This window comes from Chanodichthys erythropterus, chromosome 2 (assembly GCF_024489055.1).
Source record: "Chanodichthys erythropterus isolate Z2021 chromosome 2, ASM2448905v1, whole genome shotgun sequence".
NCBI classification, from domain to species: Eukaryota; Metazoa; Chordata; class Actinopteri; order Cypriniformes; family Xenocyprididae; genus Chanodichthys; species Chanodichthys erythropterus.
The window spans coordinates 32,196,439-32,224,031 of NC_090222.1; the positions used below are offsets into that span (position 1 = coordinate 32,196,439).

General features: G+C 36.6%; 1 protein-coding gene across 1 annotated transcript; it reads right to left on the reverse strand.

Moving 5' to 3' along the window:
* Window positions 1-27,593, reverse strand: kcnj21 (potassium inwardly rectifying channel subfamily J member 21). Its single transcript, XM_067410167.1, has 4 exons — window positions 27,447-27,593; window positions 10,428-10,561; window positions 8,789-9,665; window positions 1-356 (listed from the first exon to the last, which is right to left on the reverse strand). Exons 2-4 carry the CDS (start codon window positions 10,503-10,505, stop codon window positions 1-3), a joined length of 1,311 nt encoding a protein of 436 aa, XP_067266268.1. The 5' UTR covers window positions 10,506-10,561; window positions 27,447-27,593.

A 27,593-nucleotide genomic window follows, 5' to 3' on the forward strand; every position in this document is an offset into this window, starting at 1 on the left:
TCATTCTTGCTCATATTCCATTCTGTTCACATCACCATTGCTAATAGTCTCTTCTGCTGCTGCTGCTGCTTCATTGTCCTCCTCCTCGTGCATCTCCTCTGGGCTTAGGGGCTCTCCCAGGGTTGCTGGGGGTGAAACAGGGGGAGAAATAGGGGGCAAAGGGATAGCTTCCCCTTTCTTTGCCAGTTCTGCTAGCTCCCGTGCGGAGCAGGAAGGGGTTGGAGAGGGATAGGTATGGTGGAAGGTGTCATAATCCACTTCATAGAATCCCTCCTCCAATGAGAGCACAGGTGTAAAGCGTTCTCCCCAAAGCACCTCTGAGTTCAGGTACGAGCTGCGGGCTTGACATGTCATTCCTGTGGGGAAAGACAGATGAAAACGCTCATGAGCACAACAAAAATAGCAATGAAAACAGAAAGAGGCTGAATCCAAATTAGACCTTCTATGGTGTGGACAATCAGGCTACATACAGACTGCAGGTTTAAGTGGCCCAAATCCAAATTTTTTGCTCATATGCGACTCGGGTCTATTTTTTTTATTTTCATTACAGTGTAAACAGCTGAAACCATATGGAATCTGTTCATTTAGGCCACTTCCATATGTGGTCATAATTTAAATCATATACAGGTCTGATGTTTTGCATCGCGGCCTCAGTCTGAACAGTCATATTGGGATTCATGCGACTTTTACATGTCACTCTGTATATCAAAATTTGTCACAATTCTGCCCTGATGGGAGTCACTCCAAAGATTTTACCGGTAGTTCTTTGAATATGGAAGATGGCAGCGAAGTTAGTCAGTGGAGGAATGGTGTGCTTTTATACTCATAAATATGACAGTGACAGCTCTATACAAGCAAAAAACGTGGGAAAAAAAAAACAGTATGAGAAGAACTTTGCTCTCTTTCTCCTCATCTGCATCCTTCTTATCGCCTGCACACAAATTCGCTGGCTTCTGCATCACCTGATAGCCTAACTGACTTCAGTAAACTCCTTGTTTACTTCCATATATGTGCCGTTATAGTTCTTTTGTGCATGTAAGTCAGTTCAGGATCGTGACCTCTAATTTGATATTGGCCACATTTAAAAAAATGATGTGAACATCCAAACAAAAACATCAGATCCGAGTCAAAATGCCGGAATTGAACACTTGCTTGCGGTGTGAACATGACCTTAGTTTATTAGAGAAAAATTAGAGACTTGAAGAAGCAAATCTCTTGTTAAATTAAATCCAAAGTAGGACAAAGAGCAATATTTGGAAAGTAATTTTTTGATTATTTATTTAGAGCAATACTTGAATATATAGTGGCTCTAAAACAAATGTAGACATTTAAGACATAGGTCTCCTTATAAATGTATGTATAATGTATAGATGTCTTTGCATTAGGCCTAGCTGATTGATTTAATTTCAAACTGAGTTTATATAAACATAGGCTATAAAAAAAAAAAAATTTTTTTTTTATTAGATACATATTGTTTTTTTGTTGTTGTTTTTTTTAAATAATTTGTTATCTAATGCTCTGATATAACATTTTTACTGTGGCTTAAGTTTGTAATATGTAAAATCTAAAACTATTAAATTATTTTATAAATTATTTTATAAATCATTTCTTCATTTTGAACACTATTCAAATAGTACACTATTCAAATATCTATTGTTTTATCATTTAAAACCTATGCTATTATTTGATACTTTGTTAAAAACACAATTTTAGTGTGTGTGTGTATATATATATATATATAGCAAATCTCTCTCTATATATAGCAAATCTCTCTCTCTCTCTCTCTCTCTCTCTCTCTCTCTCTCTCTCTCTCTCTCTCTCTCTCTCTATATATACACACATATATACATACATATATACAGTACAGTCCAAAAGTTTGGAAGATTTTTAATGTTTTTAAAATAAGTTTCATCTGCTCACCAAGGCTACATTTATTTAATACAGTAAAAACAGTAATATTGTGAAATATTACAATGTAAAATAACTGTTTTTTATTTGAATATATTTCACAAAGTAATTTATTCCTGTGATCAAAGCTGAATTTTCAGCATCATTACTCCAGTCTTCAGTGTCACATGATCCTTCAGAAATCATTCTAATATGCTGATTTGCTGCTCAAGAAACATTTAATGTGTACAATTGTACAAAATATTTGTGTACAATATTTATTTTCAGGATTATTTGATGAATAGAAAGATTCTTTTGACACTTTTGATTGATTTAATGCATCCTTGCTGAATAAAAGTATTAATTTCTTTAATTTCTTTTCAAAAAAATAAAAATAAAAATTCTTACTGACCCCAAACTTTTGAACGGTAGTGTATAATGCTACAGAAGCTTTGTATTTCAGATAAATGCTGTTCTTTTGAACTTTCTATTCATCAAGGAATCCTGAAAAAAAAGTACACAACTGTTTTCAACATTGAAAATAATCATAAATGCTTATTGAGCAGCAAATCAGCATATTAGAATGATTTCTGAAGGATCATGTGACACTGAAGACTGGAGTAACAATGCTGAAAATTCAGCTTTGCATCACAGGAATAAATTACTTTGTCAAATATATTTAAATAGTACACAGTTATTTTAAATTGTAATATTTCACAATATTGCTGTTTTTTTTTTACTGTATTTTTAATTAAATAAATGTAGCCTTGGTGAGCAGACGAAACTTCTTTTAAAAACATTAAAAATCTTAGTGGTTCCAAACTTTTGGACTGTACTGTAATATATATATATATATATTCCATTTCCATATTCCATTCCTCATCTTGATGAGGTCAATTCAGTATTGGCTACATATTAATCCCTCAATAAAACCCACTTCTGTAACATTTTCTGAAGAACTACCTGTTCCATTTCATCTTCTTCAAATACCTAAAGATCACAGTCTAATTGTGCTTTTGACCTTTTAAAGTTAGTGGTGATCCTGCCAATATGTCAACAGAAATGTACTGTAAGCTTAATTCATTGAAAATTTCATGTTTCCTGTGAAACACGCAGACATGTATGCACTTGTTCCACTGAATATTTATGTGCACACCACCTAAAAATAGAATACAAGCTTTTTAATCATCTGCTTAAGTGAACCTCAAATAAACGCATCAATTACTCCAGAGACATGCAGTGACAAACAGAGCAACAAAACACTTTCAACAAGCATTTTCAAACACACACATAAATAAACACACACAGTGATGTATAGCGGCTGTCATAATGAATATAAATGATATCTAGGAAAAACTCAGCAGATATCATTCATCAAACACATCAAAATTCATGAGATTCTCAGTGTAATAACCACACTGGGTAAGCATCTAACTATATAATCAATGCATACTACTGCAAAACCACAAGAGAAGCTTCACTTTCAGTGATAATACTATGCAATTGACTTTAACACCTCCATTCGGACATTTTAAACTTGAAGTCTATTAATTTAAAGACATTTCACTGTGAATAAATGCTTTGTTAGCCACCCAGGGCAATTCCAAAACATTAGACAAGAACCCAAGTAGAAGCAGAACCAAAGCCTTGCTGGTACTAAAGCCTTAATTTATTAAAGGAAATTGGTTTTAAAACATCTCAAAGCCTCTAAGGGCCATATCAAACAGGTTCTGCTAAGTGCAGCACCCCGTGGGCAGTTTAAAAGGTTTTATTTAAGGGTATGTTCTGGGTTCAGTTAAGCTCTCTTGACAGCATCTGTGTCATCGACTACCACAGACAATAATTTCATCCCTCAGTTTGTAAAAACGTGTTTGAAATAATAAAAGTCTATGGTGCAACTAATTCCAGAGGGTTTAAAAGCTGAAATGTGTGAGGCTGTAGTGAAACGCACGAAGGAGTAGAGAAACAAAATAGTCTTTAATAATAATAATAATAAAAAGGAAAACACAGGACTTTGAACACTTAAACAGATTGAACAAAGAACGGAACAAAACACAATACATGGGGAGTCAAACAGAGGAGGGAGGGAGGGGGCTCAGGTGGAGGACGTGAAAGAGGAGCAGGCAAAACAGTCCATGGGGAAGTGGAGGGAGGGAGGAGCTAGGAGCAGGAGGAGCCAGGCGAGGACTCAAAGCTCAGCCAGGACGATGGCCCACAGTGGAGTTGACGGAGGGAGGAACCAAGGTTGGAGACTTGGCTGATGACTCCAGGGGGGGTGACTGACGGAGATGAGGTCGATGGAAGTGGAGCCAAGGGCGCAGAAAGAGGCTAAGACCAAGGAGGAGCCTGACAAAACATATCTGAAGGCCCGTAAGTCTATGACACAGGCAGGGTGACGTCTGACCAAGGCGCAGCCAGAGGGACGAGGGAGCCCTGGTGGAGCCGTAAGGATGGTGGTCCCAGGTGGAGCCGAGGGAGAGAGGAACCAAGGTGGAGCCGACAGGTCGACGGGCCAAGGTAGAGTGACGGGATTGATGGCTGGAGGCGGAGTCAGGGGATCCTCTGAATGGGCAGAGCTGAAGCAGCGGAGGCGGGGCCGAGCAACTGGCTGAGTTTGGAAGAGGAGGTGGGAGAGAGAGGCTGGGTGGAACCAGTGGAGGCACAGAAATCTTCTAGCTGGGCGAAACCAGCGGGGATACAGGAGACTTGGAGCTGGGCGGAACCAACAGGGACGGGAGAATAAGGGAAACATCCTCTTCCAATTTAACATAAAAACACTTTGCAGAGGCCAACTGCAGCTCACTCTCAGTGGTGGGAGTGTGGGTGGGGTCTTCCTATATTCCCTCGTACTCCATGAGCAGTCCCACACAGTGTTGCCGGCTCATGCACCTGGTCCTGGTGATGGTTGACTGGCTCTTTACTGGCTAGTGAGGGGGGAGCAAAGAAAGAAATAAAGAAATAAAGAAAGAAAGAAAGAAAGAAAGAAAGAAAGAAAGAAAGAAAGAAAGAAAGAAAGAAAGAAAGAAAGAAAGAAAAAAGCTGCAATCTAATCTTTTCAAGGTCCGGTATTCTGTCAGGGTGTGGCTGTAGTGAAGCACATGAAGGAGGAGTAGAGAAACAAAATAATCTTTAATAAAATAAACAAGGAACAATCAGGAGATCCTCAGAAAAATAAACTAACACAACCACTTAAACATAGACGATACCAGACAAAACTGAACAAAACACAGAGCTTAAATACATGGGGAGTGCAATCAAAGATAAAACGAAACAGGTGTGGGAACAACCAGGGAAACCAACTAGAAAACTAAGGCAGGAAAAACAGGAACAGAACTGAAACCAAAATGAAACCAAAACTGAACATACACATTACAGACAGGCATAAATTGGAAAAAACTTTGCACAGATACGAATAGTAAGCACTTTTATCACAATTAATACATATAATGTTTAAGTTTTGTGGCTTTTGTGTGTATTTTAGCATTTATACCAGTGCAACCGAGAGCTGCCTGGAAGTTTACATTACCCTGGTTGCCGCGACAAAAAACAAATAGTAAAAAATTAAAAAAGCAGTTACTAAAAAAAAATGTATGATTCTTACATGTTTATCTTCATGATTGAACACAACTTTTATGAATTTTGAATCCTAAATACAATCGGCAGAAGAAAAAAGCAAAACAAACTACACCATAGTTCCATGATTTCAATGTCACTAGTGTCGGACAATTCTTTATTTAAAAAATGTTTTCCCTGAAAATTTGAGTTAGAATAGTTTGCAAGAGCAAGATTCAAATGCAATAAGGTTCTGAAAGTGGACTAGTGAATAGATGAGTTTTCTTGTTCAGTGTGATGACGTTTAATGTCCCTGACAACCTCTTTAGTCCCATTTTGCCACTTGTTAGCAATGGTCTATTTTTTTAGTAAAAGCTTTAAAAAAAATCACAATGGGTATTACTGATGTATTTTATGTCACAGAATAAAAAATAAAAATATCTTGAGCTTATGTTTTCCACAGACCTTACTTCAGCCATTTAACCAAAAACTCACTTACTTCAGGACGATGGAACCTGCCAAAATACCTCCAGGTTTTGGCCTACAAAAATGCATCATCCCTGCAGCACTCTATGTCTTGTCCCATAGACCGCTATTGTTAATGCATTATTATAATTATTATTTTTTCTCTGTGGTAAGCGGCAACATGTTCCAAACCTGTATGACATTCTTCCTTGTATGGGATAAAAAATAAGCGATTTAGAAAAGTGTCTCAGTGCTGTTTTGTCCACACAATGAATCATACAATCCATATATGTTGTTTTGGACCCCATTGACATTCATTATATGGACAAGAACAGTTCAATTCTTCAAGATGTCTTCTTTTGCATTCCACAGAAGAAGGTAAGTGAACAACATGAGGGTGAGTAAATGACAGATTTTTGGATGAAGTATCCCTTTAAGAGTGAGCTGTTGCTCAAGTTCAAGCTTAAATTAAATTTGTTATGAGAACAGTTATAATTGTTATTAGACATGGACCACGTTCTGTATCTCCCTGATGTCATTACCCTTATTGGCCAATCTTAAACCTCAATTATTTCATTACTTATCACTGTCACACATGAAAAGAAATCAATAATTATTCTCTATAATTTTCCAATTTCATTAGGCCTTGAGGTACAGTCATGACCTGAATAGTTTGGTATTATTTCTGATACTGATAATTTTACTGTTATCCTGCTTTTTGTCTAATAATAGATAGGTTAAACCTACATTGACTGGAAGTGGGATGCTCTTGAATGTCAGATGTGAGACAAAAAAAGTTTAACTGCTCTGAACAAGTGTGATGATTGTGGACTCAAGCTACTCACTGCATCCCACTCCTGAGCAATGATTCATTATTTTAGATGTAGGAGAGAGTGTTTTTTGAGCCGTGTGTGTATTTATGTATGTGTGAGAGTGAATTGCATTATAGTTCTTTCAATTGTCTTCTGCTCACTAATTTCCCTGAGGCGGATCTATTGACAGGCCATGAGCTTGTCTTACTGAGAAACATCTCAAGAGTCCTCCATCTTCCTGCTCCATGCAGGCAGCAATATCTGTCTATACTGACACAGAACACAATGCAAAAGCTAATTAGCATAGTGTAATTGCAACTGCTGTCACATGAATACACTGTCAATATAATTAGCGAATCCCATGAAAATACCATATCACGCCCTCCTGTCAGCATTCTGTTACCAGGGGAACTGTGGTAAATCTGGTCACTTTTCATGTTTGACTGTCAGGCAACACCCATTTAAATACTTCTGATTCATCCAAGGAGCTCTGATTTACCTGGAAAGAGACATCCGTTAACATTCCCTTTCATCTCAATGGCAGTAACTCTGCCTGTGCATCCTGCATTTTTCCCATTGTTAAAGGTAAAGTTCACCCTAAATTGAAATTGTCATCATTTACTCTCCCTCAAGCTGATCCAAAACCTTACGACTATCTCTCTACCCTAGAATACAAAAGGTATCCCCCCCCCCGAAGAATATCCCGGCAACTCCTTTCAATATAAAGTAGATGAAGACTGAGACTGTCAAGCTACTCAAAGGACACAAAAGCAAACATAAGATTTCATAAATAATGACTCACATGCTATATTCCAAGCTTTCTGAATTTTTCATATTTAACATTTGCAACCAGATCAGAGAGATGAACTAAATCACTCTTATTCATAAAAAAATACATTTGTTTTTACGAACTGGATCAACAGATTCATTCAACTCCAAAATGATTTGATGGCCTGTTCATCACACAAAGTAATTATGCTTCTGAAGAATTTAAATATAGTACATGATACATATAGATACACATTATACAATTTCATGATATCATTTTGTAGTTCTTTGTTGTCATTTTTGAGCTTGACGACTCCACTTTCGTTACACAAAATATTCTTAAATTATAAAAAAATTGTATTCCACAGAAGAAAGACAGTCATATAGGTTTTAAATGACAATTTTGGGGATTTTAATATTTTATTATATGATGTAAAAAGGTACATTTAAAATAAATAAATAAATATATATTTTTTTACATTTTTAAATTGAGAAATGGTTAATCATCTACGGTAACACTTTACAATAAGGTTCATTGGTTAAACATTAGTTAATGTATTAATTAACATGAACTAACCATGAGCAATACATGTTACTGTATTTACTAATCTTCGTTAACGTTAGTTCATGAAAATACAGTTGTTCATTGTTTGTTCATGATAGTACGCAGTGCATTAACTAATGTTAACAAGATTTTAATAATGTATTAGTAAATGTTGAAATTAACATTAATAAAGATTAATAAATGCTGTATAAGTGCAGTTCATTATTAGTTCATGTTAACTAATGAACCTTATTGTAAAGTGTTACCACATCTACTTTAATAATCAAATATTTGTAATTTAAATGTTGCCTTTAACTGAAATACATGTCTATTTTTTACAAAGCCTTTAAGGAGACATGGTGGTGGAAAAAAATATTAGATAGGAGGAAAAATAATAAGTTAATGCTTTTGCGTTCACTCGCAAAATGTTTGCGTTCCCCAGAGAAACTCTGTGTTTGCTCATCAAACCTTTGCTTTCGCTTGCAAAACTTTTGTGTTCTTTGAGAGTGAACGCAAAGTTTCTCGAAGAAACGCAAAATATTTGCGAGAGAACGCAAAAGCATTGCCAAATAATTTTTCCTCCCACATATTTTTTTTTTCTTCACCATGTCTCTTTAGGGGGTCCGTAACTTTTGAATGCCAGTCAGTGGAGAAACATGTTGTTTTGCTTGCATAACAGTGTAGTTATGACATTTGCCAGCAGGGGAACAAGACTCATCATGTTACCCACGCTCTCTCATTCTCTGTGATCTACACTCACCTGTGGCCTCTACCATTCCTTCCAGGATGACCACTATTTCAAACTCTTCTCGTGCCAGTTGCTCCTGAGAGATGTCCCAGAAGGGGCTGTTCTTGTTGATCTCATGGCAAATGATCAGCGGTGACACCAGAAACAGTCGATCGTCCCCCGTATCAAAGCCCACATTAATGTCCGTCTGGTTTAGGGGGATGAACTCTCCTTCCTTGGTCTGTTTAGATCGGATGAGCTTGGCCCTAATGGAGGCCTCCACTATGTGCGAGTTTCGCAAGTCACCGACACGGAACATCAAACACAGTTTGCTGTCCCGCACGGATATCACAGCTGTGTTGGAAAACATGAGCGTTTCGGCGCGTTTCTTTGGCTGTGAGATTTTCACAAACATGCAACCCACCATGAAGGCATTGACGATGGAGCCCAAGATGGCCTGCACCAGAAGCAGGATGATTCCCTCGGGGCATTTGTCCGTTATGACACGGTACCCATAACCGATGGTGGTCTCAGTCTCTATGGAAAAAAGGAACGCAGAGACGAAGCCATTAAGGTTATTCACACAAGGTGTCCACTTGGCGTCATCGGTATGGTCCAGATCTCCACGGATGTAGGCGATGAGCCACCAAATGAGGCCAAAAAACACCCAGGTGGTGGTGTAGACCAGCGTGAAGACCAGCAGATTGAAGCGCCACTTTAAGTCCACTAGCGTGGTGAAGATGTCTGTCAGGTAACGGTAGGTTTCACGCACGTTTCCATGGTGGACATTGCACTTGCCGTCCTTTTCCACGTAGCGCTGCCGCCGTTTCTTCAGCGAACATCCTGCAGGATCAGAAGCGTCTCCTCCTCCCACAACTCCCCCGACAACCATCGTACGGTCTGTGGGGATCTAGCGTCATGTGCGAGTGAATGAAGCAAAAATAGAAAAAAGAAGACAGAAAAGAAACATCAAAATAAGCTAAAAGAAAAAATAAACAGTATCAAAATATAGTAAACAAAACTTAAAAGCAGGACAGTTAATATCAGTGTCGGTAACTAACTAAAAGTAGTGACCCTACTGGTTTAGTATGTTTGTTTGTTTTTTCAAAATAGAGTAGCTTTTCAGTTACAAGCTAGTTTCCAACAAGTGGCATTGTAATTCATCAATGATGCATTACATTGATGAAAAGTGTAAAAACAGTAAAGACATTTCTAATGTTAATATTTCCATTAAAATATTAAGCAGTAGTTTCTTGATCATCAAATCAGCATATTAGAATGATTTTCGAAGGATCAAGTGACACTAAAGACTGGAGTAATGATGCTGAAAATTCAGCTTTACCATCACAGGAATAAACTGTATTTTAAAATTTCTTAAAATAGGAAACAGTTCTTTTAAATTGTAATAATATTTCACAATATTTCTGTCTGTCTGGATTTTTTTGATCAAATAAATGCAGTCTTGGTCAGCATAAAACACTTCTTTCAGAAACAAAAAAATATCAAATCAACCCCAATCTTTACAATGCAGTTAGTCGTTAAATTGACTGTAGCTGAACTACTGTAAACTATGAGCCTGTAACTTAGCAAGCAACAGTTCCAAGGTAGCTTCCTCAACATTCATACATGTAAAACAACATAAACGAATAGCAAATGTGATAACTGAACTTACTTTATCATTGGAATCAATCCATTTTTTTGGCAGCTTGATGCCCTGTTTTTCCACATCCTGGCCCTTAAAGCTACTCATGGCCCGGAAGCCGTAGACGTCGTCACTAATCCAACACAGTAGCTGGAGCTTTCCAACTATTAAAAGCAAACACATGAAAGCTAGTAGGTGAAACTCATAATGGACAGCAAAAATTGGAGTAATTGGTCTCACTTTACATGAGGTGGCCTTAAAAAGGGGTCGTTAACCCAAAAATTAAAAATGATCCCATGATTTATTCACCCTCAAGACATCCTAGGTGTATATCCTGACTATCTTCTTTCAGACGAACACAATCAGAGATATATTTAAAAATATCCTGGCTCTTCCAAGCTTTATAATGGTAGTGAATTGATGATCTATTGATGATCCATACGGTTGCAGGGGGTTAAAAAGTCTTTTGAAGCGAAGCAATGGGTTTTTGTAAGAAAAACATGCATATTTAAAACTTTATAAAATAAAATAACTAGCTTCTGCCAGACGACCGTACACACTGCGCAAGTCAACTTGTGCCAAATGAGTAACCCCCTGCCACGATGTATGACGTAGGATGTAGGAGTATCGTAAGCTTAGACCCTCTCGTGGTTAAAAAAAATAGGGCTGGGCAACAAAATCAAGATCCTCTTCTCTTATATCGAAATCCTCCATCATTTTAGACTTCTAATTCGTGACCGTTGTTTTGTTTTGCTCTATCCTCTGCACTTCTGTGTTCGTCATGCGTCGGGTCAGAGGTCACTCTTCTGCCGCAAATCGATGTGTAAGGTCGTCTGCCAAAAGCTAGTTATCATAGTGAATAAAGTTTTAAATATGGATATTTTTCTTACAAAACCCGATCACTTTGCTTCAGAAGGCCTTTTATAATGGATGGAGGCTTTTTTTTTTTTTTTTTTGCTTCAAAATGTGCCCCCCCATTCACAACCATTATAAAGCTTGGAGAAGCAAGGATATTTTTAAATATATCTCTGATTGTGTTCATCTGAAAGAAGATAGTCATACACCTAGGATGGCTTGAGGGTGAGTAAATCATGGGATAATTTTCATTTTTGGGTGAACTAATCCTTTAACTACAATGTACTTAAATTTAAATTAATAATTTGATACAATGCACTTGTTGTACATAACTGTAATCGTACATACCTGTAATACATCTGTAATTAATTTCTGTAATTACATTTATAATTACACAGTTGACCCATCCCTTACACCTTAACCCACCCTAAAACCTACCCATAGCACCAAACCTGTCCCTATCCTTACCCATTTCCTACCTCAATAACAGCATGTACATAGTATTTAAGGCCACCTAATATAAAGTTGGACTGAGTAATTTACCACAAATGGTGAAATAAATGTGCATGCAAGTGGTCTTAATTAAGCTCATTGTTAAAGGTGCCGTAGAACGTCTTTTCAAAAGATGTAATATAAGTCTAAGGTGTCCCCTGAATGTGTCTGTGAAGTTTCAGCTCAAAATACCCCATAGATTTTTTTAATTCATTTTTTTAATTGCCTATTTTGGACCATCATTAAATATGCACCGATTCAGGTTGCGCGGCAACTTTAAATCTCATGCTCCCCTCCCCCGGAGCTCGCGCTTGCCTTAACCATCATAAACAAAGTTCACACAGCTAATATAACCCTCAAAATGGATCTTTACAAAGTGTTCGTCATGCAGCATGTCTAATCGCATAAGTACAGTGTTTATTTGGATGTTTACATTTGATTCTGAATGAGTTTGAGGCTGTGCTCCATGGCTAAAGCTAACATTACACACTGTTGGAGAGATTTATAAAGAATGAAGTTGTGTTTATGAATTATACAGACTGCAAGTGTTTAATAATGAAAATAACAGCGACTCTTGTCTCCGTGAATACAGTAATAAACAATGGTAACTTTAACCACATTTAACAGTACATTAGCAACATGCTAACGAAACATTTAGAAAGGCAATTTACAAATATCACTAAAAATATCATGATATCATGGATCATGTCAGTTATTATTGCTCCATCTGCCATTTTTCGCTATTGTTCTTGCTTGCTTACCTAGTCTGATGATTCAGCTGTGCACAGATCCAGACATTAATACTGGCTGCCCTTGTCTAATGCCTTGAACATGGGCTGGCATATGCAAATATTGGGGCCATACATATTAATGATCCCGACTGTTACGTAACAGTCGGTGTTATGTTGAGATTCGCCTGTTCTTCAGAGGTCTTTTAAACAAATGAGATTTATATAAGGAGGAGGAAACAATGATGTTTGAGACTCACTGTATGTCATTTCCATGTACTGAACTCTTGTTATTCAACTATGCTGAGGTAAATTCAATTTTTAATTCTAGGGCACCTTTAAATTATGTTGCTCTACAGTGTTTCTAACAATTAGTCTGATTTGTCTATTTTACACATCAGTGCAGTTGTTTCAGCACTGAATATATTTAGAGTTTGAAGTAAAATGCAATTGAGCGTCACCAAGAGCAACACTGAAAGAAAGTTTTAACACTCAGAACTTTGGCTAAAGTTATGAACAAACGTTCTTCCAGTAACGTTAATACTAAAAATAACATTACTACTTACTAGTTTCAGAATGTTCAGAGAACCTTACAAAAGTAATGTTCCCATAATGTTTGCAAAATGGTAAAATAGAACATTCCCTTAATGTTCAAATAACCAGGAAAAAACTTTCAAACATAAAAAAAAAATCTGGATGTATTGAACGTTCAGAGAACATTCAGAAATAAACTTCCTTATAACTTAATCAAAATCTTGTTTGTGAACAGAACAGCTATGCCGGTCCACCAGCCCAGACTAAGACTAAACCAATACAGTCTATTCAGAATGGGTTTTACCATGAGTATTTTGCATACAAAATAATAATCATCACATATTTGAAGCCCAATGACTTGATAGTTGAACATTTATCCCCAAAACCCTGCAAACGATTCTGTATCAGCCTCATCTTTCTTACAAATCCGTATAACGCTTTATTTCCACATTATTGATCATGTTCACTGACTGTTGAATTCCACATCTGTTACCACACGTTAGCCATTAGCTCAGAGTCTCCAGTGACACTGTGGCTCTCCCTCTCTGCCCAAGCATCACCCAACAGCACAGACAGCAGGTGTGGGAGAGTAACAGTGAAAAGCACACGTGAAAGCAATATTAATAATGGCAGGCTCCGTGGGGAACCTGGAGCAAAGCAGTCTGAGGCAGATGGGGACAGACGGCACCCACTATGAGATCCGATCAGACATACATATACTGATCCAGAGAGAGAGAGAAAGATGATAGAGGGAGAGAAAGTGACAGATAAAAACTAATATGCAGATAAACTAAAGCAATGTGAAATTATTTATTGTGTGAACTGAACTGATGCACTATTTATATACAGTGCTGATATCTTGACTTGTTTGTTTTGCCATTATTTTGGCTTGACAAATTCTGTTCAATGTTAGAAGGGTGTGTAACAAATTTCTTTTAGGAGCCAAGAAGACAAACTATCACTATTTAGCAGGACCATAAACAAGCTAAAAGAAACTTTATACATGTTGCTGAATACTTTCTTCAATGTGTCCTTCAAGCAATAAAAGGCAATTTTGCTGGTTGCTTGCTATTTTTGCTCCTCTAATGAAAAGCTACAGCAGAATTAACAGTTCCATCTCCAAGCAACGCAGAGTAGTGGTGTAACTAATTGAAAACAATGTTATTAAATGAATCATTTGAGTGAATGATTCAATGACTCACTGAAAAAGACATTTGTTATGTTCCTGAATGAATCAGTTGCTGAATTTGGAAATGCATATTAGCATACTCTCACTATTCCTGCAATACACAGATATGGTAAAAATTAAAAGAGTAGTATGTGGTTCTGAATTGAGAAAGTGTTTTTTGAATAAATCGTTTAGATGAATGACTCACTCAAAAAGCTGGTGGCTGCATCTGATATCACATAATTCCTTACTTTATAGTAGGTGAAAAAAATGATGCAACAAAAGTAGTATGTCTGAATACACAGTACTCATACAAGAGTAGGCAAAAGTACCTGGATGTCCTTCTGCTTCTGGCAAGATTCTAAAGTGTGCATACAATGGACACTTTATTATCCCATGGGGCCATGGAAGAGGATTTGTGAATGGCAGTGAAGTGAGAACTGATGCTAGGTCACATGATAATAACAACATGGGGAATATAGTACATCCAGATTACATGCATACTACACATATTCAAACTATATAGAACATACTTTTTAAGCACTCGCAAAGTAAGTACATATTCAAAATAAGTACCTACTCAAGAGAGTATGCAATTTCGGATGCAGCCAGTCAATTGTTTAATTCCTGAATGAATGATTGTATTTGAATGAATCGGTTGAGTAAATGAATCAATGATTCACTCATAAAAATGGACACTTGTTACCATGCTCTGCCGTATCAGAAAGAGTCACTGAAAAATCTCTGTAACTGTTGTATAAAAAAATATGAAATATGTTCTAATGTTTAAAATTTTATTTATGATTAAATAAAAGTAAAACTAAAGACAAATACAGTTTTCACGATGCATTACAAATACACTTTACATGATGCATTAAGAGCCGAGGGGTGAAAACTTTTGAATTCAAATATCAAGGTAAATTGTACTTAATTTTTCTTCCAGGAAACATGCAAGTATCTTGCTTCCAAAGGACAGTACTGCATGAAAAACAAGGCTATTTAAACAAAATAAAAAAACTGTGACATTTTCATCCTATTCAAAAGTTTTCACCCCCGACTCTTAAAGGGATAGTTCACCCAAAAATGAAAATTTGATGTTTATCTGCTTACCCCCAGCGCATCCAAGATGTAGGTGACTTTGTTTCTTCAGTAGAACACAAATGATGATTTTTAACTCCAACCGTTGCCGTCTGTCAGTCAAATAATGCTAGTGGATGGGAACTTCTACTATAAGAGTAAATAAAACTTGCATAGACAAGTCCAAATTAAATCCTGCGGCTCGTGATGACACACTGATGTCCTAAGACATGAAACGAACAGTATTTATATCATTTTTTACCTCTAATACACCACTATGTCCAACTGCATTCATCACTCGATTCGTTTGGTCTGACAGCGGCAGTCATGTCTCGCTCTCATTGAAGTATATGCGCGAGACATCACTGCCACTGTCAGAGCGCGATCAGACCTAACGAATCGAGTGATGGACACGGTTGGACATAGTGGTGTATTAGAGTTAAAAAATTATATAAATACTGTTCGGTTTCTCACACAAACCGATCGTTTCGTGTCTTAGGACATTAATGTGTCGTCACAAGCCGCAGGGTTTAATTTGGACTTGTCTATGCAAGTTTTATTTACTCTTATAGTAGAAGTTCCCATCCACTAGCATTATTTGACTGACAGACGGCAACAGTTGGAGTTAAAAATCATCATTTGTGTTCTACTGAAGAAACAAAGTCACCTACATCTTGGATGCGCTGGGGGTAAGCAGATAAACATCAAATTTTCATTTTTGGGTGAACTATCCCTTTAATGCATCATGTTTCCTTCTGGAGCATCAGTGAATGTTTGAACCTTTTTTAATAGTTGAGTTTGAGTCCCTCAGTTGTACTCAGTGTGAAAAGACGGATCTCAAAATCATACAGTCACTTCTGGAAAGGGTTCAAATATGCAAAAAATGCTTGAAAACTGAAGAATCTGCAGGAGCTGGAGGATTTTTCTGAAGAACAGAGCTCAGTTTAACTGCTCAGGACAAACAGACTCATGAACAACCATCACAAAACAAAAAAACAGTTGTGGATCATCAGGTAACCACACACAGTATTGAGAATCAATGGTTCACATACTTTTGAATGAGGCCATTTTAATAAATTCAGCTTTTTTTTTTTGTCTTGTGAACTAAATGCAAACATCTTTCATGTTAAATATCTTACTCAGGACAATACTAAACAAAAAATAACATGCATTTTGTATGATCTCTCTTATTTTATTCAAATTATTCACATTTTCACAGATTCTACAAGTGGTTCACATACTTTTTTATTGCAACTGTTAATATTTTGCCATTCAAAAGTTTGGGGTCAGTAAAGAAGTCTCTTATGCTCACCAAGGCTGCATTTACTTGATCAAAAATACAGTAAAAACAGTAATATTTTAACTGTTTTGTATTTCAATACATTTTAAAATGTTATTTATTCCAAAGCTGAATTTTCAGCAACATTAGTCCAAGTCTTCAGTGTCACATGATCCTTCAGGAATCATTCCTGAAGGCAATTCATTCATTCCTTCTGCAATTCTGTCTTCTACCTCAATTTAAATTCAAATTAAATTCAGGAACTGAAATGGGATTTAAAACCACATACCTAATTTAATTCTAAACAGCGCACAAACCCTGGTGTTGCACCTGTTTATGACACAGGCTTAATGTTGTAATTAGCAGGATTGCATGAACAGGCTTTACCAGAACTTTTGTGTGGAACTTCATATACAGAACAGCGAGTGCAAATCAGCAGAGATGTCATTAAGCAGTCGCAAGCAGACAAGTCAACTTGACTTCAGAAAGTTAAACTAGCAGAGGAGAGATAGGTAACTTTGGTCATTAGGTTTTGCCATTTAATTGGATAAGTGCCGAGGGCAGACACTATAAATGACCACGCTGGAGAGACAGCAGCAATGCTTCCTGCTTTTCATGTCTGTAGCTTATCCTTGGGTCAACACAAACTAGAAAATGCCAAATTTGGTTTGACCAAATCAACACCCAGGAGACTGAATCAACCAGGACGCTGTCATCTCTGCCCTAGCTACATTTTACAGTCAAACACCCTGCAGCTCGGCCACGACTGTGCCACTCTGCCTAAACTGTTGCATCATCACAAACAGGAACACTGGATTGCACCAGGGGTCATTGTAAAATGTCACCAACTGGAGTGAGCAGCAGGAGAGCACTCTTGCTCCTCTGTGCCTCTCACTGAGATGACCATGACAAGCCATGAGGAGCTGAAGCATGTCGCCTCTTTTTGATCATGGTTTCATTATTATGACTTAAATCTCTACAGAGCTCTAAAATGTAGGGCTGTGCGATTATTTGAAATCGTAATGTGAGCATGCACGATTTTTAAAGTGCAGAAAGCAGTCTGAATGCAGCACACCTAAAGCTAGTGTGAGAACAGAACAGAGCGGGTTTAGCGTTACGACATGGAAGAAGCACAGAAAGAGGGAAGGTGAATTCAGGGCAGGATAAGGCCCAAAAAAAAAAAAAAAATCAACATTGTGGTTTGGGAATATTTTGAATACAGAAGAGATAACGTATCATAGAGCCAGGTAATTTGCAAGACCTGTGAAACTATCGTTGTGGCAAAACAGGGTTTTTGTTCACATTGAAAAACAATGGCACATTCTGAACCAGGTGAACATAAATCAATAATACAGGCGTTGCGAACTGCAGAACATACAAATTAAGTTTAATAAAGAAAAAGGCATAAAGAAATAACAGACGCTGTCAAGTATCATTTATAAAAAGATATGGTGAATGCAAATATCGTCAATAAAGCAGACTTCCACAAAAAAAAAGAAGATCCGGACAAGTAAAGTATGTGTTTAAGGAAATAGTTTCAAAATTGTGATTAAAATCGAAAATTGCAATATTGATAAATCGTATAAAGTATTTTTTGTCCATATCACACAGCCCTATTAAAATGTACACACTCCATATAGGCCTAATATCATCATAAAAATATATATTTTTTACATTTTCTGAAGAAAATGTAAGTTGTGCCCACACAAAACATGCTGTCATGGTGCTTTATTACTAATGATGCTTGTTTATTCCTGAAACAAGAACATTTCCACCACAATGTCATTTCCACTATATATCAAAATATATATTGTGTTTAATAGCATTCTGTGGCAGAAATGGCAAATTTACAGCCAGTTTTATATATATTTAAATTAAAATGAATAAATAATATTTTTGCATAATTTGACCAATTGAAAATACTAAAAAAACAACAATATTCTGTTTAAGAGTAAAATTTACCTTTTGGTTTTGTCTCGTATTTTATCTCATGTCTCGTATAATTCTGTAAACAAGTACACTAAATTTTGGGGAGAAAATACGGGGGAAATTGTATAAATAATTATATAAATAATTTTCAGACAATATTTTTTTTTTTTTTTAATTATTACAAACAATGAATATATAATTATTAATTATATATTGTTTTTATTATATATATTAAAATTCTTATGGTAAATTTTTATAGTATATGACAATGTCTGATTTTGGGACAAGAGTAAAACAATAAAATCTACATAAAACACATTCAAATAGCAAAAATAAATTATAAAAAGTAAAAAGTTTCCAAGACATATCTATGATGTTCATTTAACAAAAAAACAAACAAACAAACAAACAAACAAACAAACAAACAAACAAACAAACCCCTTAAAATCTGTTGGTTTAAATAAAAATCAACTCCTTGCACATAAATGTGTAATAAGCGCCAGTAAATAAAACGTCTCTTTAAAAGAGGTCACCTTTAAAGGAAGACTGGCAGAGAAATGGCATATAACTTCGGAGCAGAACATGACTATTATTTCAGTCTGCCTTCTATTAGCTGAATGACTCCAGACAGAGAAGACATAAAAATGACTACAATGCTGCAATACATTGCACAGCGCTCAAGGGGAGATCCATTGAGATAGCTTAGACTGATCTTCGTCACAGGCTGACCTTCACTCAACCTTTATCCACCGTTGTTTAAAAGTGAAATGTCTTACTTCGCTTGCTTTATGATCTTCAATCAGTGGTGAGAAAAGCCTCTGACTACCTCAAGGGCAAAAACAGGCTTTTCTATTGCCGACCCATCCAGCAGTGGGAAACTGGTGACATAGAACACTAACTCACTGCTACCACGATTTGCATAATTACCTTTTCAACAATTTTTACATAATCCCTCTGTTTCTGAGATAGACTGGATCATCATTGCCAATGACGGCTGAAGAGTTCACCTTGAGTTCACATTTTAGCTGTGGTCTAATTGCATCATGGATGTCCTGTGTGTATTCAAGTATTTAACTGCACTACATGCTGCATGCATTCACTGATGTGACTCTTCATCCTTTGCTAATGCTGACATAAGGAAAGGTCTGACGCTCTGGAAGCTTGTCTGATCATTAAATTGGATTTCATAACCTTTGATACGTCAAACCACTGAACCCTGCACCTCAGAAGAGAGACTCTAATGGTTTAAACTTGTTTATGATGCGTCTTTAAAAGCCGATAATAGTTTGTACAGAATTTCAGAGGAGCACAACATGGGTCTGTGTACCTTGAGATATCGCAGAGCAAAGAGGACAATGACAACGCAACAACAGACAAGAGAGAGCAGGTTACTTTAGGTACGAAACTAAGTTTTAGCTTTGAAATTTGTCATATTCTTCAAACTTCAAAATTCAAACAATAAATACCGTTTTGTGCCTCTTTAATGTGTCGTGACAGATCACTGTAGCACCTCAAGCCACACGTAAACTGATCATCTCGTCCTAGTTTTTGCAAAAAATTTAATGTGAATGAACATCAGAGGGTATGTGGTTTCAACCGCAGAAAGACGTCAATACACGCCATTTTTCAAGTTTAAGTCCACTGACTTGAATCTACTATCTCTCCTGTCTGGTTTGTTTGTCAGACAAAATGGCGGATTCGGTGTTATAATTGGTCAGATCGCCTGTCAATCAAACCCCCGGTGAAGGGTGAATTTGTTTTCTTTTTTTTTTCATAACGGAAAAATCGAAGAAGCCATTCATTTATCATATATTCGACCCTTCACATGAACATATATATAATATATATATTCATATATATTATATATATGTTCCGATGTATTAAGCCGATAAATAATGGATTATTTTTCCTCCAGCTGAGACACTTCAGATGTGCACTGTCCACCATGATGGTTTTGAATTGCTTGAAATATGATTAAAATCAATTCTAACAAGAAAATACAGTTAAGTTGTGTTACATTGTGTGCTTGGGACGTGGCTTTTAATAGTGAATCTTTTGTTTGTGTAATCAGGCTCTCAAAAATGATATAAAAAATTTGGTTCAGGTTTATCAGCCAATATATAGGTTATCATCTTTCAAATATAAAGAATTATCGGTTACCGGTGTTGGCCAAAATGTTCATATCAGTGCATCCCTAGTTCCCTAGCATGGATTATTAAAGCATTTATTGCATCTACACTGCATACATTACGTTGCACAATTTTGCAATGAAATTGAAATTGCAAACTGTATGTTTAGCCTTTTTTTCATTCAGCACAAATTAAATATGGCATCTACTATGAATAAAGTCCAAAGACAGGTTATCTATCAATTTGGTAGAAATAAATGCTTGAAAATAAACAAGGTTATAATTTCTTAGTGATTAAATCTATATACAATATTGTTCAAACATTTAGGGTACTAAAAATACTATTCTGTAGTAAAGAAATGTTACATAAGGTTTCTATTTCAAATGAATGCTGTTCTTTTGATGTTACTATTAATCAAAGTTTCCACAGTTTCCACACAATTATTAAGCAGCACAACTGTTTTCAACATTGATTATAATAAGAAATGTTTCTTGAGGATCAAATCAGCATATTAGAATGATTTCTGAAGGATCATGTGACACTGAATACTATAATGATACTGAAAATTCAGCTTTGCCAACACAGGAATAAATTAGTTCTGAAAATAAAAAAAGACAACGGTTATTTTAAACTGTAATAATATTTCACAATATTACAGTTCTTACTGTATTTTTGATCAAATAAAAGCAGCCTTAGTGAGCAAGAGAGACTTCTTTCAAAAACATTAAACATCTTACTGACCCCAGATGTTTGAACGGTAGTGTAAATCCTATTTAATATCTAACTACAGTGAAAATCTAAATAACATCCTGTACATACAGTCAGTACACAATAAGGCAGGAGGGATACATAAAAAGCAGGAGGGAAAAATTTCCATAATGTACGCTGTCAGAATGGAGATGGTCTCTCATTATGCACTTGTGTATTTACAAAGCCCTTTAATCAGCAACAGAGGGCATCTTCATCTCAAGCGAAAAAATGATGTATGTCTATTCTCTGTGCAAAACAACAGAAACACACAAGCAAGTGGAAAGGAGAGAGCCGTTCAACACGGGCCAAAAATAGACATGCATTTCCAAAGCTTTTGGTTCACTGATGCCACTCGCAGTGCTCGTGTAGCACAGGTAAGGGTTCTGACATCATAATTTCATAGATATCATCTTATGTATCGTTAATTAAATGAGAAGAAAGCTAAATTGAAGTCTTTAAAGGGATAGTTCAGCCGAAAAATGAGAATGAACCTCACTGGTTCTCGCACCTCAAGCAAGCATGCTTGAGTTTCCGTTTATCATAACTGATGTGCATTGATGAATGTTTATATGTGAATAAATGTTCTGTTCATCATATAAAGCGATCGAGTCTCTTCAGAAAATTTAGACTAAACTACTCAATTCATATGAAAATACTGTTTAGTCATGATATTGTTGTTCCAAACCTGTGTGTCTTTTTTTTTTCTGTGAAACAAACAACATTCCACTGATCTGCAATGTATGAAAAAAAAAAAAAAAGAAGGCATTTTTAATAAATTATGACAGAATTTTCATTTTGGGGTGAACTATCCCTTTAAGCAGGGAATTTTTTTTCCCCCTCAGAGATCTGGCACTCTTCTGAGACCCATTTGAAAAAGTTTGAGCCTTGGATTTCCCTTAGGTAAGGGATGTCCTCTGGGAAAATTGCTTGTCCTGTTTCATTTTGAGTTTAATTACAGCCTTGGGTTACATTCTACATCTCCATTTCATCTCAAATGAATAAAAGAGAGCTTAAAGTGACCTAAACAGGGCCTTACCATTTCCTCATTAATCTATAGAGCCGGAAGGCAATCCATTACATTTATGAAGCGCTATGGGTCTCTTTTAACCCGAGGCAAAATCATTACCTAAGAGAATGACACTTGTCTCCATACATATGGTAATTAACTGAGACTATGATGGGATATAAACATACATTGCTCATTATTTCAGAGTTCGATATACCAAATTATGGCAGATGTATGGGTTCAATTTTGAACGTATTATTAAGCAAATTTGTGTCATGAACTCTACAGCTAGAACTAGAAAATAAAGACTTGAATTTTGAATCTTTCCAGCTTATAAAACACCCAACAGTCCTTCTGTTCTCTCCAACCACAGTTCACACTAAGAGCGTAACCATGTCTCACTTAAGTTCAAGGTTGCCTGGGGGTTTGTGCTACAATGTAATGGACTGTAAGCTGTGAACTCCATAAGTGAGAGACTCCACACGCGTTCACCCCGAGTAGACCTTGACACAAGCAAAAAAAACAAAACAACAACAACAATGTGAGCTGGGATGTCCAGCCAAACAAAAGATGCACTGCTTGAGCCGATCTGCACTGCTGATGTCAAAGACGCTGATGGCTATATGTGGAGAAAGAGGCGAAGTATCACAGCTTTCCCTGAGCACATCCATTACACTGCCTTTTGAGAGAAAACTAATGCAACTTTGGATGAGTTACATAACTTACTTCAGTGCAAATATGCATTTATGGACCTCACTGTATTGCAGACCTATTCTCTGCTGTTTCACATCCTTGTTACAGTACGTGATCGTCTTCCACGTGCTGTATATAATCATAGTGCTGTGCATAAGTGTGCTTAAAAATGAAAACATGTGGGAACGATCTTTGACTCCTGCAGGGGGGAAAAAAATGCTAGGTGAACAAAGTCAAAAGATAAAGATCATTTACAAGAGTTAATTTATGCTGCGATCAGTTAGAAAGTAGGGAGTTATTTCTGGTAATACTAAAAAAAAACAAAAAAAACACATGAAGGCTTTAACTAATCCATAAAACTAATCCATACAAATTGAGTGGTTTAGTCCAAATTTGCTGACTTTTCAGACTTGATTGTTTTATATGATTGACTTTAGGCTTATATTCACATGTAAACATTCATCAACTCACATATCAGTTGTAGTAACGAAAGTCTTACGGGTTTGGAACGACATGAGGGTGAGTAATTAATGACAGAATTTTAATTTTTGGGTGAACATTCTGTTTAAAGACATTGTTCAAAGTTGCATCATTTACTCACTTTCATGCAATGACATTAAATGGGGTCCCAAACAAGCAACCCAATTATATATTCAATAGCCTATATCAGGACAAAAACCCAATGAGCAAAAACTGCCAGATGTGGAATGGAAGTGCCACTGAAATTAAACACTAACGGCCAGTTAGTCACCAGTTCAACCAGGAAGAAATGAGCTACATGGGTAAAATCACTTCCATACATGATCACCCTCCTCATGAGATGACAATGTGTAAAATAAATTACAGGACAAAAGCCAGTTTGGGTGTAAGTAAAGAAGAATTTTTGAAAACTGTTTCTGCTCCAGTGACAGTCAGTGGGATCAAAAAACCCAATTGGACCCCACTGAATTTCATTATATGGAGAAAAAAAACAAAAAAAAAACCCCAGACATTTTTCAAAATATATTATTTTATGCTACACAGAAGAAATTAAGTCATGCAGGTCTGGAACAATATGAGGGTCAGTAAATTATGACAATTTTAATTTTTGGTTTAACTATTCCTTAAAACAATGCCGTTTCTAATTTTTGATGATGCCTTATAATAGATGTAAATAACTACATTTGTCTTTGCTAGACATCATTTCAGACAAATTCTAAGATAATATTCCAATTCAAACCCAGAAATAGATAAGCATTCTCAAGTATGTCCCAATCATGTCCCAAAATGCCAAGCCTACTAATACACCTCTCAAAAGATGGTAGACCTCGTAGCGGCTGGATGTTCACCTTTGAAACGTTCCCCCAGCAATCCAAACATATGCAACTGTACCGTCTAGGAATCATAATACTAAATTTGTCTTTAGGTCTGGTGAGACTTTGCCTTTTTAAAAACATTAATATGAATAACAGGGCGTGATGAGCTCACAGTGCCAGAGGCTCACTCCCTGTCAGTTCTAGAATGATGATTTATTCAACAGCCTTCTAGAAGCGTGAGCAACAAACGGCCGGCTCCTGTACTCCCATGAAAACCATGCTCAGGTTTATGTCTAAATTAATCATTCATGCATGTCAATTATTTAGGCACGCATGTAATTCTGATAGAGAAAGCCCTATTTTTCAGAAGAAAGCTGTAAACCACATCAATAAACAACTGTCTTGCTTACTGGTAACGAAAACATAATGAATAAAAATGCAGTTTAAGTGAAAATTTTGTAATTTTGAGCCATCTTAACTGAAAGCAACTTGCACTGACATATCTTAAAATATGTTGGTGCCATTATTTTGTCTCACGATGCACACCAGCAATGTTTTTTTCTAAGAAAAGCTACTTAAAGGGATAGTTCACCCAAAAATGAAAATTTGATGCTTGTCTGCTTACCCCCAGCGCATCTAAGATGTAGGTGACTTTGTTTCTTCAGTAGAATACAAATTATGATTTTTAACTCCAACCGTTGCTGTCTGTCAGGTGCATAATGCGTGTCAATAGGAACTCCATCTATAAGAGTCAAAAAAACATGCACAGACAAATCCAAATTAAACCCTGCGGCTCGTGATGACACATTGATGTCCTAAGACACGAAACGAACAGTATTTATATAATTTTTTACCTCTAAAAGGCCACTATGTCCAAGTGCCCTGCGCTTCTGGTTAGTGAGGTCAGAAAACGCGCTCTGACAACGGAAGTGATGTCAATGATATAAATACTGTTCGGTTTCTCGCACAAACCGATCGTTTTGTGTCTTAGGACATCAATGTGTCGTCATGAGCCGCAGGGTTTCTTTTGGATTTGTCTGTGCATGTTTTTTTTTACTCTTATAGATTGAATTCCCATTGACATGCATTATACGACTGACAGACCACAATGTTTGGAGTTAAAAGTCATCATTTGTGTTCTACTGAAGAAACAAAGTCACCTACATCGTGGATGCACTGGGGGTAAGCAGATCAAATTTTCATTTTTGGGTGAACTATCTCTTTAAATGTCCTTTGACTAAGGCCTAATCCTGCTTTAATTTAAGCCCTGTCTGTGAAACCGGGCCATTATATCATATACAAACGACCGAAATATAATATATATATCTGGATGAATAAGGGAGACTGAGTTGTCTGGCTATCACCAGACCAAGCTCAATTTAAAATTGAACATTGGTCTGGGGAGTATGCTACTGCACAAGAGGCGTGATCAACGAGCATTATTCACGCAATTGGATAGTCCTTCAACCAATCAGATCAACGATCCGGGTGACGTACTTTTGCAGAGCGACGCGAAAACTCCAGACAGGTTTAGTTTGTATTGGTTTGTAGCATTGATCAGCGGTTTGCAGAAGCAGCAATGGCATCGAGCGATTTTTGCAGGTTGTGCAAAAAAACATGAAAGTGAGAGGCATTTACACCCAGTCGAGCGATTTGTTTGCTAAACTAAAGAAGTCATTTAGCATCATTGAGAGGTTAAAAGGAATTGGACTGACGGTCATGCGGGAGACGTCATCGTGTTATTCCCTGCCCAGAGCCATAGAAAGAGCTCTGTACCCGCCAATAGCGAGCAAGGTGGATAAGCCAGTCTGTGATTGGTTCCCGCAAAAGTGTAACAGATGCAGCAGAAATGAATGTACGGGTTTCCAGACTGAGTTGCCGGGCGAAATCAAATTGCCGGCAGATCAGGCTGGGTTTACCCAGTCTAGAGACTGAGGTGAGTAACCAAAGATCAAGCCTCAAAGAGCATCTTTTTCCATTAGCAGTCATTCAAAAATATCAGAGTATTGTGATGACATTTCAATTGTGAGATATTTAAAATGTCATTATTTTCAAACAACTGCAAATATTTCATTATACGATAGTAGATATTTCATAATTGCCTGATTCTTTTTTGGAGGCTCTTAAAATTTCAAAATTGACTTATTTTCCCCTGTCTGCTGCATGTTATAGCTCAGGATAGTTGTTAGTAAAAGATTTGGGACTGTGCACTTTCTTATATTTTCATCTGCCAATCAGTGGTGCCATGATATAATTTTCATGATGTAAAAAACTGGAAGTATAACTGAGCACCCTTGGGTAAAGAAGGGGTCCTTCACCAAATGAAAAAGGCAAGTGCCAGTGAAATAAATGGAAACACTAATGGCCATTAGTCACCAGTTCAATCAAGAGCTACAGGATGAAATCACTATCATACATGAACACCACCCTCCTGACGTGACAATGTTTAGAAATATAAATAATTTACAGGACAAAAAAACGTAAAAAAAAAAAAAAAAAAAAAAAAAAATATTGCAGCTGACCAGGCTGATGAGGGTTGTTACACTTTCAGAGGTTTTTTTGCAAAAAGAAAAAGAAAAAGGTGCATACTACATTTGCAACACACACTGTTATGATTTAAGCCTTGTTAGCATACTATATCAATTTGTTCTATATTTGCTTCCAAACTGTACATTCTGACTGAAATAAATGTTTCCTTTTCATTTACCTTCATTAATTAAAATGAAACGAGGGTGGTGGGATGGCATATAATTCAGTTAAATTTATTACCACAATAAATAAAAGACTAAACAGTCACAAATGACAAACAAATGATGTTTGTATCCTCTAGTGAGGTATATAACATCAGTACTCGATGTATTTGACATTAACTTGCACAGTTTTGGGACAAATAGTAGGTCTCTAAACTACTTTAATTTGAAGCAGACGAATATGGGAATATTATACAAAAGCATGACACATAGCAGGGAAAACACCGGGCTACAGATGTTGAAACTCCCCGGACATACACTGAGGTGATCTGTCAAAAGCCCGTCAATAAAATGTAAATCTTGAAATATCAACAAAACAATCATGCAGCAAGTAAAGTCAATAAAAATCAATCGAAATACTCACTTTCGTAGTTCAAGTTAGTTCCTTGCTTGGCTTCCCAATGGCTCTCCAATCTGAGCTCATTTAAAGAGAAGCGCGCGCGCCAATATTTCCTTTAAAACATTGTCTCCGAGCGCATAAACAGACAATATGACGACGACTTGTAGGTCT

Coding starts and splice junctions, on each gene's coding strand:
- kcnj21 (XM_067410167.1), bottom strand. CDS start 10,505: ATGAGTAGCTTTAAGGGCCAGGATGTGGAAAAACAGGGCATCAAGCTG. Junction 9,666..10,427: donor GGATTGATTCCAATGATAAA/GTAAGTTCAGTT, acceptor ACATGACGCTAG/ATCCCCACAGACCGTACGAT. Junction 357..8,788: donor AGGAATGGTAGAGGCCACAG/GTGAGTGTAGAT, acceptor CTTTCCCCACAG/GAATGACATGTCAAGCCCGC.